This window comes from Vitis riparia, chromosome 11 (genome assembly GCF_004353265.1).
Source record: "Vitis riparia cultivar Riparia Gloire de Montpellier isolate 1030 chromosome 11, EGFV_Vit.rip_1.0, whole genome shotgun sequence".
NCBI lineage: Eukaryota > Viridiplantae > Streptophyta > Magnoliopsida > Vitales > Vitaceae > Vitis > Vitis riparia.
In genome coordinates, this window is record NC_048441.1 from 13,152,702 (window position 1) to 13,167,810 (window position 15,109).

Here is a 15,109-nt window from a genome sequence, read left to right on the forward strand (position 1 = left end):
TTCGCTCTAGTTATCAAATAGAAAATAATACCCATTTAAGTGGGACTTTACAAATAGGTGGTTAGCCTCATATATTCCTTTTAAGGTGGACGTAATCAAACACTACTAGTACTAATAACCTCTAACCAAACCCCTAGAGGCTGGGATTCAAATCAATTACATTTCCCATCATGAAAATGTAAAGGTCAACCATTATATCTTATTGACAAAGCAAAAAAAAAGTCAACTATTATATCTCGATGACAAGGGCTAAACAAACCAGAGTCAAATTCTTCATTTTATTTATTACAACTTACAAAAGCAAAAAATCCCCAAGTATTTCGATATAAACAAAAAAATGTTATAACATATTTTTCCATACAAAAATATGTTTGATCCACGCTTAAAAACAAAATTAACAATTACACATTTCAAACAACATATATATATATATATATATATATATATATATATATATATATATATATATATATATATATATATATATATAATTATTATTTTTTTGTGCAAAATCTGTATTAATTTCCCTTACCTCAAAAGAAGTTTTCAAAAACTTTGGAGAAAAATAATTCTGGAAAATCCACTCTTCACTTAACAAAGTATAAGAGAAATAATCATTACTATTTATCTAAAATTATAAGTTTGACAATCCTAAAATTTTATGTATTCAAATTAATGTTTTTAATTATGAAAGACAATTTAATCTATTCCTATTTTAGAAAAATCAATAAATTTCTAATTCATATAAAACTTAAATTTTATTTTCAATTTATTTATTGGAACATAACATAATTTAATTAAACTAAAATTTATTTCACTAATTAAATTTTATGTTACTTATTAACTTAATATTTATCATTAATCTAATTATAATACTACAAATTTAACTAATTTGTACTTCACCTTATTTATTTGTATACAGTTTATTCTACCACTTTCATATTTTTCAAACACAACTACCATAACACTCACACAACTACCAATGTAATATAAATAAATATGTATATACCATTCACCCACTCACACACTCCATGTGCATGCCTCTTTATTATTATTAATATTATTATTTTCATCATTCTTCATTCTTCCACACACACGCATTATTCTTTTATATATATATATATATATATATATATAATTTATTTATTTATGGCCACTGTGAACACTGTCTCAAAATCTGTTTATTATTATTTTACACTTTTAGAAATCACCCAATACATTGAGATCTTATAATTTTTTCTTGCTAATATTTTCCAATCCCTTAAGCCACATATAATCATATATTTATTTACTCATTTAATTTTTTAAATTTCATTACTTAGATATATTTATCTAAGAAATTTTGAATTTCCCTATTTTTATCAAAGAAACAACCTATATTCAGAATTTCAATATTTTGACCTAAAAATTTTAAATAGATTAACCATAGCCTAAATCGAAATCTTCCAAAGATTTTTATTTATTTATTTATCTACAAACTTAAGATTTCCCAAATTCCAATAACAAATTAACGCATAATCTTAAATTTCCAATATTTTGATATTAAAATGAATTAAAAAAAAACTAACTCTAATCTAAATTAAAATTTTTTTAAAGAATATTTAGTGTGTTCAGAACTAACAAATGAATATAATATATAAATTTAGGGTTAGAATCTTACTTGGAAAATCCTGAACTTCAAACTAAACCTCTAACCCTTAAGCTCTATGATCGCCAATTCTGTAATTTAGGTTGATAGGGTTTTTTGAATAAAGCAAAAGGAAAATCTAATTTATACCTAGGATTATTAATTATAAAATGATTTTTTCACTCTTAATGAGTTTAATTAATTAATTAATTAATTAATTAATTACTTGTAATTTACTATTTTGTCCCTAGAGTAAATTTTGGGGTGTTACACCCTATGTGATTTGAAGCCAAGAAACAAAGCAATCTAGGTTTCCTAATAATAAGAATGTGTGAATAATCAATGAAGAACCAATTGAAAATACCTCTGTTCCAATATCTAGCGTGGTATTGCTCTAGTGTCCCAATATTGTCATGGTTTAATCAATAAAACAAAATTCTTTTGTTTTATTATTTTACTTTTTGGGACTCTTGCTTTGGTAAGCACAAGAAGTAAGAATTTTCCATTTGCTGCTGGTCCCCACCAAGTGCTATCCCCCTCCTCAATCTCTGAAAACCATGTATGGAGTCATTATTAGTCAAGAGCTTGACTATACATGTTGATGTTCTATTTCCAGCATTTTATCATTAAGGAGATATTCCAAGTGCTTTGTCGATGTTGTCGATTGATAATGGAGCATGGGCCTTGTGTTCCAAGATCCTAATAAAGGTCAAACTACAACATTATTTCCAATGGAGACCTCATTATCCAAAGCCCATGTTATAAAAAATAAAATTAAAAAAAAAAGTTATTTTGACATGTTCAGTGTTTCAGAGTAGCAGTAATATTACCTCAAATAGCAAACCAAAGTTTGAAAGTAAGATTATACCAAAAAAATTTAGCCATGTCCTTTTGTATCTTGATCATATTTTAAATCATAAAATATTAGAAGTCCTTCCTTAAGGTAGAAAAAATAATTTAGTATGTGCAAAGTTATTGGGATAGAACCTTTAAAAGTAAGACATGATGTAAAAAAGTTAGAATATTGACTTTTCATTTGGTGAAATAACTTGTCTTGGTCATTGAAATGATTTTCCCACGGTGAGTGCATTAATATATATGATTACACATTGGATAAACCCTATGACGAATCGTGATTTAGCTATTAGGTATTCACGATTCATCAAGCTACTATGTTGTATGAACTCTTAATTTTGAAAGAATATTGAACTCGTGTCGAGGTTTTCAATGACTTTAATCTATGGATGAGACCCTAAGGTAATCCTATATTCCCTATAGATTGAACTATTGTTGTTTAAGGTATGTGACAATAAGTATTCTCAAGATAGACACTGTGGTATCTCATAGGTTTGAGATAGTATATCCCCTTAAGTGATTCTAAGGATTTGTAATTATGAAATCTATGGTGTTTTAGTAATTTCTTAAGTGGAATTGGACATGTGTCTTTTGTGGATTAGAGTATATCAATTAATCACGTATTAGGAGGATTTGAGATTCAATGATTGTAGAGGTAATCTTGAAAAGATAATATTATCTACATCATTAGATTATAAACATTAATTTATAGAGAGTTAACATGTAGTAGATAGTAGGTCTTGGATTGAAAGAATGAATTAAATTGAGTTTGATTAATTCTTGTCTCTATGTAATGATTTAGGATATTGGAGTGCAATTGACTTTTTTTAATAGAATGTTAAATGAACTTCAAAACTAAGTTATAAAGGAATCGATATTTTCCTATAGATTCAAATGGTCTTCGCTTGAGCTCAAAGTTTTTATTAGTACAAAGGTTTGAGAGAAATTAGAAATTTAATCACATGTGTGCATAAAGTACATTTTAATAAAAGTGCAAGATTGAATAAGAAATTATGATTAATATATTCACAGGGGTCTACATCTCAATCATTCACCTCATTTATGATAAAAATAAAATAAAAAGTAAAAGTTCAAAATTGACTCAATACATTTTACTCATTTTATGTTTAAAAAACAATCTAGCAAGTTTAAGAGTGCGAGAATAAGAGAACTTGATCAAATGGTACATCCAACAATCCACACAAGTTAAAGTTCCATATGGTTATAAAATGCTAGTAGGGAAGTGATGATGAAGTTGAGAGAAGATGTATATGAGTAATTGTAGCTTTAGGAGGAAATTTGTGTTAATTTCTCACCAAATTAGTCAAGGGCAACAAAATACTAAAAATTAAAGGTACATTTCATATAAGTAATGAAAGGGTTTGTCATTAGGAATGGACGACAATTAAATAGACGAGTCAATTAAAGAATTGAGGGGAGTAATTGATTCAAAAATTAGTTTAGGGTCAAGGTGGGAAAGGTTTATAATTAGAGGGGATATGGTCCATTTAATCCAATTTTTTACTTCAATGACTTAAGTTGTTTTTAAATTAAATTATTATTGAATTGTCGATTTGAACTTGTTACTTGGTTTTTACTTTAAATATTAAGGTTAATTGCTTGGTAAGTTTAACCTTTTTTTTTTTTTTTTTTTGCCTGAATCATCAAATTGATATAATTATCCTCATTTGCTCTTGTTAATTTTAACTCATATTTATTTTCAAGAATTTTAAATAATAAATTCATATTAAAACTATTAGTTAGTTGCATAAAATAATAAAATATTTACTAAAAAAATTGAGTAGATGTGGAGTCATAAATGTAAAAGAACTTCACTAAATATGGATAAATAAGGTAAAAGAAATTTAGAAATTATAATAAGTTAATTATTTTCATTTAAAACTTAAAGTTATTTTATACTTTAAGATGTAATAGTAAATTATTTATCAAAATATTTAATCTACTCAATGAATAAAATTAAATTATAATTTGAATTAAAATTTTCTTGAAGAATATCTTTACTTTGTGATTGAGGGTTTAAGATAACTTGGTCTCAATGACTTAAAAGTTTGTTTGACAATTATTTTAAAAAAAAATGTTTTTAACCTTTTTACCAATTAAAAACAACTCTTTGGATAAAAAAAATTTAAGTATTAAAAATACTTTTTAAAATGACTATCAAATAAATTCTTAAACTTAATTTGAGCATTGACTTGATCTTGTTTTAATTTGAGATTTTGTATGATTTGAATTTTGACATGACTTATTTTAACAAACTAAATTTATAGGGGTGCTAATTGACGAAATTTAAAATCAGTGATGGTTAAGTGTATTTACACTAAATTTTAGGGGTCTAAATGAAATTAATCTTTATAAATAATGTTTAATATAATTTATTTCTTAACTATCAATTTTATTATTATTTTTATTTATTTTAATAATTATATTTTAATATAAGAATTTATATATATTTTATTTAAATGAAAGATAATTTATCTTGTCTTTGTCTTGTTTTTATGTGGGGTGTATACTATACATGACATTATTTTATTGACAAGAAATTAATGTGTCTTAGACTAATTATGAACATTTTTTTTTATTCATAATGAATTTTCATTTAAATATATATGTGATAAATTATAAAATGCTAAATTTTATCCTTCTATAAATACCCTAAATTATTAAATGTTGTTCAGCTAATACTTTTAGTGGGCTTGGGGACCAATGGGCAGTGGAGGATAATGGATCACATGGCCCGTGAAAGGTCGACCCATGCCCTTTTCCAAGACCAACAAGAACAAAGCCCTGATTGATTAACTTTGGATTTTTATTTACAAAGCCTGATCCATTGCAGCCCAATTTGACTTCCACGGAAAAAGCACGAAAGAAAAAGAAAGTTGAAAATGGAATACCATTTGAGACTTAAAAATTGAAATATTTGATTAAAATTGATAAAATAATCCTCAAATTGCAAATTTAACATTTCTCATATATATATATATATATATATATATATTTAAAAACTCATTTTTGACATAAATGTCTTTTATCATTTTAAGTATTTATATGTAGATTTTCAAATAAAAGATATTTTTACAAGAAAATAATAAAGATATTTTTGTTAAAAAAAAAGAAGAGAAAAGATAGAGGATTAAATTTAAAAAATTGGGTTTTCACTAACCCTTTTAATCAAATAACCTTTAAAAATTTCACTGAAGTGCTTCGTGGGTTTGAAACATCTGCTGATGTCAGTATAAGTTGATCAACTCGTATCTATTTTAGTTATGATTGTGATAAGTTTAAGATATGAGTTGATTCTTTTTTCATTTACCAATGACTTTGTCTTGACTCAAATATGAATCACTTGATTCAATTTACTTGTAACTTGATTAATTAAATTTACTCGTTGGACAACTCAACTCCCGAAAGAAGAAGAGTACAAAATTTCTACATTTTTAAAATACATTTCTTGTATTAAAGATACAAAATCTCTCAATCCATAAGTAGGAACAAAAATTTTAAACTAGTTTATATTTCAATAATTGTTAACTTGTTATGAACCGCATTTCTTTTTGTTATTTTTGTTTTTCAAAATGAAAGATAATTTTATTTAGTAAGTTACGATTCTAATATATTTTGATATACCAATTATCAAAATTCTGTATTTTAATGCTTTAAGAGTTTTCAACTCTTAGTATCACAAATCAATTAAAATACATACTTTTATATTTATTTAAGTTTTGCAAGGTCGTGTAAAAATTAACATGTTCATACGAAATTAATTCATATAAGTTTCTCATTTCTTGTATAATTTAGCTATTTGATCCATTTCACACGTTTATGTGAAAATTTGCATGATCATGCGAAACTGATATTTCTTTGATTTTTCTTTACACAGATCTCTTCAATTGCTTATATCCTCCTTATTTCAATTCAAAATTATGAACCGCTTGGAGCGCTAGATTTTTTACTCCTTGAAATTTGAAATCATATACAACATGACTCAAAAAGATAATGGAAAGTGCTCTAAATTCACTTTAGAGTCAAGATATGTATTGTTGCTAAGTTTAAGTTTCAAATTCCATTTTAAGTTTGATTGCATTTGTTTCAAATCTTCTTCCTCATGGTTCAGCACTCTCTAACTCTCTCTCAATAACATTCATGCCCATGGCTTACTTATTTTGTTCTTACTTAGGTCTTCTCATATTTCACAAATATTGAATATCTTATTTATACTTTTTTTTTTACTCTTTTTTCTATCTTGGTTGAAAATGACTTTTACACTTAGTACTTTTTTTCATCTCTTAAATTTGAAATTAAATTCAAAATAAAAGTTAGATTCATGATTATAGTTTAAGTATCAATTTAAATTAAGTCGAGTGATTCAAACTTTCACAATACACAAATCATAGTATTTATGTCATTATGACACATATTTTGGCTCCAATCAATAGTTCGATCTTATCACAAATAGACATTCATATGAGCCCATGGTTCAATCATTCACCAATGGCTCAATCATTCACCTAATGAATGATAAAAAAAAAAAAACAAATATGGTTAAAAATTAGCTTAGTACCTCTTACTCGTCCTATATTTAGAAAGCAACCTAGTAAACTTAAAAAAGACGAGAATAAGAGAACCGATGAGATGGTACATCCAACAATTCACACAATCACACAAGTTGAAGAAGTTCTATTCAATTATAAAAATGCTAGTGGAGAAGAGAAGGTGTCACAGATGAGTCACTTAAACGGTTGAAGGGGCAAAAAGTGCAAAAATTAGTTTATGGAAGTGGGAAAGGTATGTAGCTTGCAAGGTTATGGTTTATTTAATTATATTTTTTATAATTAAATTTTTTATTAATTTTTTTATATTATCAAATTGACATATTTATTTTTATTTACTCTTGTTAATTTTAATTAATATTTACTTTTAATAACCTTAAGTAATAAATTTGTCCATTAACTATTTACACTAAAACCATTGGTTAGATTCATAAAATAATAACAAAATATTTACTCTCATTTAGATGTGGGCAAATTGGGTGAAAGAAATTTCAAATTTAGAATAATTTAATTATTTAAATTAATACATAAATTTATTTTAACTTTAAGTTATGATATTAAGTTATCTTATCAAATATGTTTAATTTATTTAACAAATTAAATTAAATTATTAAATTATATTAAGTCATTAAATTAATTGAGCAGGCATTCTCTTGGATGGGTCCACGGAAAAAGCAGGGAAAAAAATGTGTTTTCCCTGCCATATATAGATTTTTACAGGCCACCATGAACATATTTTGGACCACATGATGATGAAGGCAGTGGTTATGTGTTATTGCAGATGGAAGTGGAACAGATAGCCATGATTGTAATTTGCAGACTACTGTCTAAAATACTGTGTCTAGGGTTTTCATGTACATGCAGAAGGGGCTTATCCAATGTCAAGAGGGTGAAGAGACCATGCCCTAAATGCAACCTCTGAATCCACGGTCCACCGCAATCCAAGCTCCTCAAGCAACATACAAATACGTGACCCAACACAGGGCATGGGAGCCCCACATGAAAGAGTGACCTCTCATATGTGCAATCAATAAGTGAAACATGGTGGGTCCACCCCAAAATCCATGGTGGACCATTTGCCAAAGGTCCAGAAACACACGATATAGGTTGGTCACATGATGTTATGGCTACACCTACTTCTTCATTGTACACAGACCTTTCCAGTTCCTTTCTACCTCCTAAAGGCATCTTCCCTTTTCTTCAAATCTAGCTGAAGCCTCTAGGGTCCCTCCTCCACTTACAATTTAATCTTGGAAAAATTGTTATCTTGTCATATGTTTGTACCACTTCAGTGTTAACTTTCTACCTTCTTGATCCTTTAAGAATAAGAAACATCTGTCAATCATATCTGATTAATTAATTCATGTCATCATTTGCTTGGTTAGGAGCCTCCTGCCAGTTCTAAGTTACAAAAAGACTAAAGAGGATGATGCCCTAGGTCTATCCCTCTATGTACTTTAGGATATTTTGTCAGTAAAAAAATGCTTCCAGACACAAAAGAATCCTGCAAATTCATTGGATAATTTTTTATTTTTTGGCATTTTCTCATGTGCATGGCAGCAGTTGATTCTGTTCATGAAGTTCAGGGTGTGGCATTGGTTTCTCCCTCATGTTTTCTAGGCAGAAGGAAAATTAAGAAATGTTGGAGAAAGCAGGCACTAATGCATTAACACTAAACTGATTTTATTTGATATTTTCGATGTAAGATAAATTAAGATTACAGAGGCTGGAAAGGCCCCCAGGTGCTCATGGCTCAATCACCAAAATGTATAAGAATAATAATAGAATATATGCACAAAATCATTCCTAACCCTAAAAAACTGCAGCATTTCTGTAATGCTGTCCAACTTCTGTTCATTCCCCTTTTTATTTTTCTAAACTTATAGCTTTTACTTGTTTCCCTACACTCAGTTGTGTATTGGAGGTTTTCTCCTTGCAGGAGAATAATCCATCCCAGCTATGTCTATAATGTCCGGATAGCCCTCGGGCGCCGCCTCCGGGTGCTCGGAAACCGGCGATGCATTCACATAGAAATTCTCTTCTTCCCTACCGGGTACTTGGTCCCCCGATTTGCCTCCATTCTTCACATTCTGTATATGCATGGAGCATTGAATCGTAAATATGGGTGTGTTTCCATTGAAACCCTAATGACAAAAACCAAGTTAAAGCCTAAATGGAGAACCAACCTTTGAATTGGTGGTGGGAGTAGTAGAAGAAGTAGAGGTGGTCTTGGTCATAAGTTTTCTATTAATTCCTGCAACAATAGATAGAATTTCAGACATATTTCCTGAAAACAAATATATAGTTTTCTCACATGTTTCATGAAGCTTGATGGGTTAAATGCAAGGCAAGAACTTCAAACAAAAGTCACTTCTACTAATCTAACTTCTAGAACAGTTAGAGAGCAGCTTTGCAGACAAAATTGCTTTGTAGTACACGGTTCTAATATTTGTCAGGAAAAAAAAGAAGAAGAAATTAAAGAGAGATGAGTTAATGATGCTTTGGCTTGTGAGTCCTAGGTCCATAGTAATCTTCATGAATCCTTGGTAACCAGTGGTGTATTTTCTTGGCTACTCTAGGGAATCTTCTCTTCACAGTACCTGATGAACAGTGCCCATCTCTGCAGAGAGTAACTTCTCCGACTAGTCCACCATTACTTGTGATCTTGATTGGGGAACCCTCCTCTACCTGCAGCATTAAATAGCATGTTCTTCATTAAAATTCGAAGAAAGATGAAGAAACCCAGTTACAGGATTTGAAAACATATTCAAAAAAGATGAAAGGGGGGAGACACCCACCTGGATTTTCTGATGTCCAGCTGATGAAAACCCTTTTTCCAAGCGAATACCTTCACAAAACAGCAAACAAAACCAACACCCAATCAGATATCATGCTGAAATAACACTGAATCAATCTTAATTCTGATGGAGAGAGATTTAGCATATATACCTTGGACTTGAGAAAGGATAAGGGACAGAAGAAGAAGAAGAAGACAGATTGATAAAGAAGTCTTCATTTGGAGAAAAGCTTGTGCAGATAAAGAGGTATTTGGAGTAAGAGAGCGGAAAGGATGACAGATTTGGTACTCCTAAAGGCCAGAAGCAGGAGGTGAAGATTTTCCTTGGATTTCTGTTTCTTTCTCTTCAAGAGCTTAGATGTATGTAAAGCAAAGCTCTGTGAATGGTCTACTGCGTGGGGAATGCTTACTTAAATATATACTCAGCCTTGGGGTCCACATGCATTAAACTCTGGAACATGGACTTCATAATGGTTTTTCAATTTTTTTTTTTTTAATTTTCTTCCACCATCTTCTCATGTTTTCTCATAAAAATTTGCAGATGTGTTTGTCAACCCAGGGCGAGGAAATGACTGGTGACATGGGTAAAATCCAAATTCAACAACAAAAATGATTTACAACCTCCCTTTTCCTTTTTGGATTGAAAGTGTAAAAAGTGAATAAGACAAGACCTTTTATCAAAAATTACTAAATCAATTTCTAGCTTATTTTCATGGATAATGTAGCTTTTGCATTATTTTTTTCAATAAAAAACAAGAATAGGAAAAACTGCATCAAACACTAATAGAAGGTCCACTCCACCTTTGACAAAAATATGTACTGTAAATATTTTTATTTTTGGAAAAAATTAAAAATCATGTCTGGTACATGAAACAACAATATGGAAAGAAGGAGAGGCAAAAAGTGTGGTAATTGCATAATGTTGTAGGTGGGGGACAAATCTGTCTTTTCAATAAATGAAAGGATGGTGTAGTTGAATCAGTAGAAATGAAGAACTGGAAACAAGAAAGGGTAAGTGTGAAAAAGTTGACTTCATTTTTGGGCAATTTCCCTAATGAGGGATTAGGGTAGCTGCAATGTTGATTGTTACAAACCTACACACAACTTTTAAGAATATGCTAAACCATCGGGATGATGCCGAATAAAAGATTTGAATTATTGAATATATATAATAGGATTTAAGCTCTTAAATAAGAGTATAAATAAATAAAATTAATATATAAATATACAAATAAATAGAATTTGGATTATCTTAAAAAAGTACATTTCTAGACCCGGAATTTTTGTGGATTATATGAAAGAGGTTGTCATGAATTGATTATCTTGAAAATTTAAATTCCTATACCCTATTTATTATATTCAACCCAACTTTTTTATCATAAGTGTGATGTTTTGTGGATTACATGAAAGAGGTTGTCATGGTTGGATTGTCTAATCGTTGGGTCAACCTTTGATTGGTCAGGTACATCACTTGAATGGCCCATATATTTTTGTTTTTTTTGGCTAATCAGCCATTCTTTTGTTTTCAATGGTTATATCGCTTGGCTCAAAATGGGCTTGGGACTATACCCCTATAGATTGAATGGTTGGCCAGATTTTGGAAAGAGATGGAACACCAACATCATTCATAGTGTTGATTCCAATTGGTAGTGTGACAAAATAACAAGATGTGGGACAAGATGGTTTTTCCTTCAAAAATAATTACTTCATAGGGCAAATTGATATAAAATAAGAACTCTTTGATTGATTGCCCTACAATGAGAGCATATTATTGTACAAATTAAAACACTTTATCAAGGAAAATGTGAAAAAATAAAATAAAAATGAAAGAAAATATGAAATTTTTAATTAATTTTTCATAATAAAATTAACCATAAAAAAATTTAATTTTTTTTTAAAATTGTTAAAAAAAAAAAAAACATTTCACTTACAATGCTTTGTTGTATGCGAGTGACATAGTTAAATTATAGTATACAATTGATAAAAGTGCAGAAGCGGTTGTGTCATTTAATGAGATTGGGTGAATTAGATTCTGCCACGTTAGCCGCAGACATTATGTCCTTATTCGACGATGGCAGTAAACGTAACGGCGACAGAGGACGTTGAGAATTTGAGTTCCTCTTCAGATAACCGTTAGCTGACGTGTGCAATCTTGTCTGTAGTAGCAGCGGGCAGAGCAGCGGAAGGCAACTCCACGTGGACGTCCACATCAAGTGTATGACGTGGGAAAAAAATGTTAGCCACGTGAGCACCGTCACTTCACAAGGCGTGTCCGCGCTTTAGTTAGCAGGAAAACATCCCCGTGGTGACCCTGTCGCACTGTGTCAGATGGCCGATTTTTTTAATTTCTATTATTCACAGAAGAATCACTGCTCTCATTCCTTTAATTTATTTATCTTCTTAAATAAATTTATAATTTTTTAAAAATTATTTTAACCATTCTGAGTAATTTTCAAATTATTTCCAGAATTATCTACTTTAATCTTATCTTAAAATTTAAAAAATATGAAGATAAATATCGTCCGTCATATGCTTTCGAGGAAAGTGAGGCGGTCGTTTGACTTTCCTTGAACATATAAACAGTGGCAGAAATAAAAAATGGACGTCACCTCAACAACATTCTCCACGTATTTTTAAACGTTGGAAGAAGAAGATCAACGAGGAACAATGCGCCCTGATCGGCATACGTACAAAGCTATAAGTTTACGTGAGGGGCTCTCTGGATTCCACTAAGAAAATTGATGTCAGTGGAGGAACATTATTCTCTGATCACTACTTCCCTGTATTCATGAAGCATCACAACACAATCCCATTGTCCCATTATGGAAATGTGAATCTCGTTATTAATTCCTTTTCGTTAGGGACAAGGTGTTAGGAATCATGGGATTAACAAAAACTATTTCGCTTCGATCGATCAAAGACGGATTGAATAAAGAATTGGGTAAGAAAAAATCGGCCGACAAAGAGACATAGCATGTTTTTGGGATTCGCTGGAGGAGATCATGGACCACAGACCCCATAACTATAATTTTCATTCTGGATCATGTTTTGTGAACGATTGTCTGGTCGTCAGTAATCAAGCCAGTTAAGTTGAAAGCTAGCTAGCTGCCATTTTGATTCAGAAATAAGTGTTATTATATGACAATAAAGTTAGGGGTGGAAGGGTTGGGGTACATTTTCTTGGCTGCCAATCATGCATCCAATTTTTATTTTCTGGGGAAATGAAGTTGAATTAAATACGGTTACCAGTTATGCAAGAGAAGAGGATGGCATTTATGCAGAAGTAATGGGGAGGTCTCCTTGGATGTGTGGTTGGGGGCCCTTCTGTCTAGCAACTGGATCTTCATAAGTCCAAGCCATCAAAAAAATTTATGAAGTTAGTTTTGTTGCATTCACTTCCAACTTGACTACAAATAAAAACCAATGTAATAAATGCCCATCAAAGGGATAAATTGCCCGTTGGGTTGACAGGCGGCCTTTCCTTCAATTCTTGCATTCTACTAATTAGTAATTACACAACTTTGTTATATATATAAATCAAGTATAGATAAATCAAGAATTAAAATAATCTTTTTATTTTTATTTTTTTGGGTGTTTGGAGAGCGAGAATCGAAAATCCTCCAATTGGGTGGCAATTCCGTCTGACTTGCCGATATGGGTCATAAAGGAAGATTGAAAACTTTGGATCGAACCATGTCATACATGAATTAAAATTGTGACAGGCCAACATAAAAATTAATTGAGCTGGGTCAGGGCTGCATGATCGTAAGAAACATTTCGTGCACCATTAAATGCTAAGTTAGGCAAAGAAAATTAATAACTCAGTCAGGTACATGTCCATTCAATGCCATAGTGTTGTTCTGGGGATACAATACCACCAAATGTGTTTCATGAAAATTGTTCTCCAAAGGGAAAAGACACTATACACATTTTTTTTTTGGTACAAGTCAGAATCATGGAAAAGAGTGACCCCCTAGAAGATTCAAGATGAAAATTCTTGACTTATTAGTAGTTAGGTGTTGAGTACCAAATCGTTGAATATGAGATTGGTAGCTAGGATCATGGGGCGAAATTTCTTCAAGGAAAGTGATTTGGCTTCCACGTATTTTTTTTCGACAACATTTTCTCTTGATAAAGCTCATTGTTTGAATCATCTAAATCTTCTTAAGTATGAACAAATTATTAGGTAGTAGTATGAATGGGTAAGGGTCCCATCGACATCTAACATTAACACAAGAGTCAACCCGGGGTAGGAACCCATCTTCTTCACAAAAACAAACAAATTTTGAATCATGCATGCACCAACACCAGTGATCATTACTAGACTTTTTGTGAACTTGTCTTCCACAAATGTTCCAAGTCATTTCATTTCCTAAACAGTGAAGCTGCACATAATTTCATTTGCATCAGTCTCTATGGAAAAATGACAACCCTCCATATCCCTTTCTTGTTCCCTTCTATGTCTTCCCATACCTTGTGATGAAACCCTTCACATGATTTTGAGTACACTATCACATGGGGGTGAGCCCCGCCCTACCTCCTCATCATGTGTCCACCCATCCTTCACAAATCCTAGTGTTTAGGCAGTGTGTCCGGCAAACTTTCCATTGACTGTGATCTGATCGATCCATTTGATGGGACGTGACCCCGGCCGCGACATACAGACATGTGTGCGACAAGACTCCATTGGGTGTCCAGCCATTTCCACCGAGTATTCACTCCATCGTCTTGACACAAGCTCGATCGTGGGTCAACAGTTGTATGTGCCCCTGACTGAGAATTATGCTAGTACTAATGCAGAAAGAGTTACGTTTTTCTTGTAAAGCATGCATAAGTTTTTCCAAAATTCTTCAGCATTAATGAAATGAAACCATGCCAAAATAAGTAGATGGATCGTTTTCTTTCTTCCTTTCTTCTTGACGGATGAAATTATTTCTTCATTATGGAAGAACCCATAAAGCAGCTAGCTAGCTTCTTGAAATATTGTTTCATTTCTGATTGATTATTGAATGGTAATGGTAGCATAATTGTGAAGCTGAGAAGTAGTACATGAAATCATATATATATCACCATGACAATGACGCAGCTGATTGAAAACACCCGACCATTTTTGACAGGAATGGATCTTTTGAGTGATAACTAGGGCAAGCTCCAACGTGATGCATAGCTCCAAATTCAATTAATGGGGACCAGCGAGATCTACTTCAGTTTTTACCTAGGCTTTTGTCCACTATACACCCTCAAAACTAAGGATGATGATGC

At 31.0% G+C, this 15,109-nt stretch overlaps 1 protein-coding gene across 1 annotated transcript; it reads right to left on the reverse strand.

The window, feature by feature from the left end:
- Positions 1-8,709: 8,709 nt before the first annotated feature.
- Positions 8,710-10,221, reverse strand: LOC117925426. Its single transcript, XM_034844428.1, has 5 exons — positions 10,000-10,221; positions 9,849-9,898; positions 9,651-9,738; positions 9,237-9,304; positions 8,710-9,140 (listed from the first exon to the last, which is right to left on the reverse strand). The coding sequence occupies exons 1-5, from the start codon at positions 10,064-10,066 to the stop codon at positions 8,958-8,960; spliced, it is 456 nt and encodes a 151-aa protein (XP_034700319.1). The 5' UTR covers positions 10,067-10,221; the 3' UTR covers positions 8,710-8,957.
- Between the last annotated feature and the right edge of the window lie 4,888 nt (positions 10,222-15,109).

What these genes read in the sequence shown, in the direction of transcription:
- LOC117925426 (XM_034844428.1), bottom strand. Translation starts at nt 10,066, where the DNA reads ATGAAGACTTCTTTATCAATCTGTCTTCTTCTTCTTCTTCTGTCCCTT. An exon ending in AGATGGGCACTGTTCATCAG is followed by an intron (nt 9,305 to 9,650) that starts GTACTGTGAAGA and finishes CTATTGTTGCAG; the next exon opens with GAATTAATAGAAAACTTATG. An exon ending in CTCCCACCACCAATTCAAAG is followed by an intron (nt 9,141 to 9,236) that starts GTTGGTTCTCCA and finishes ATGCATATACAG; the next exon opens with AATGTGAAGAATGGAGGCAA.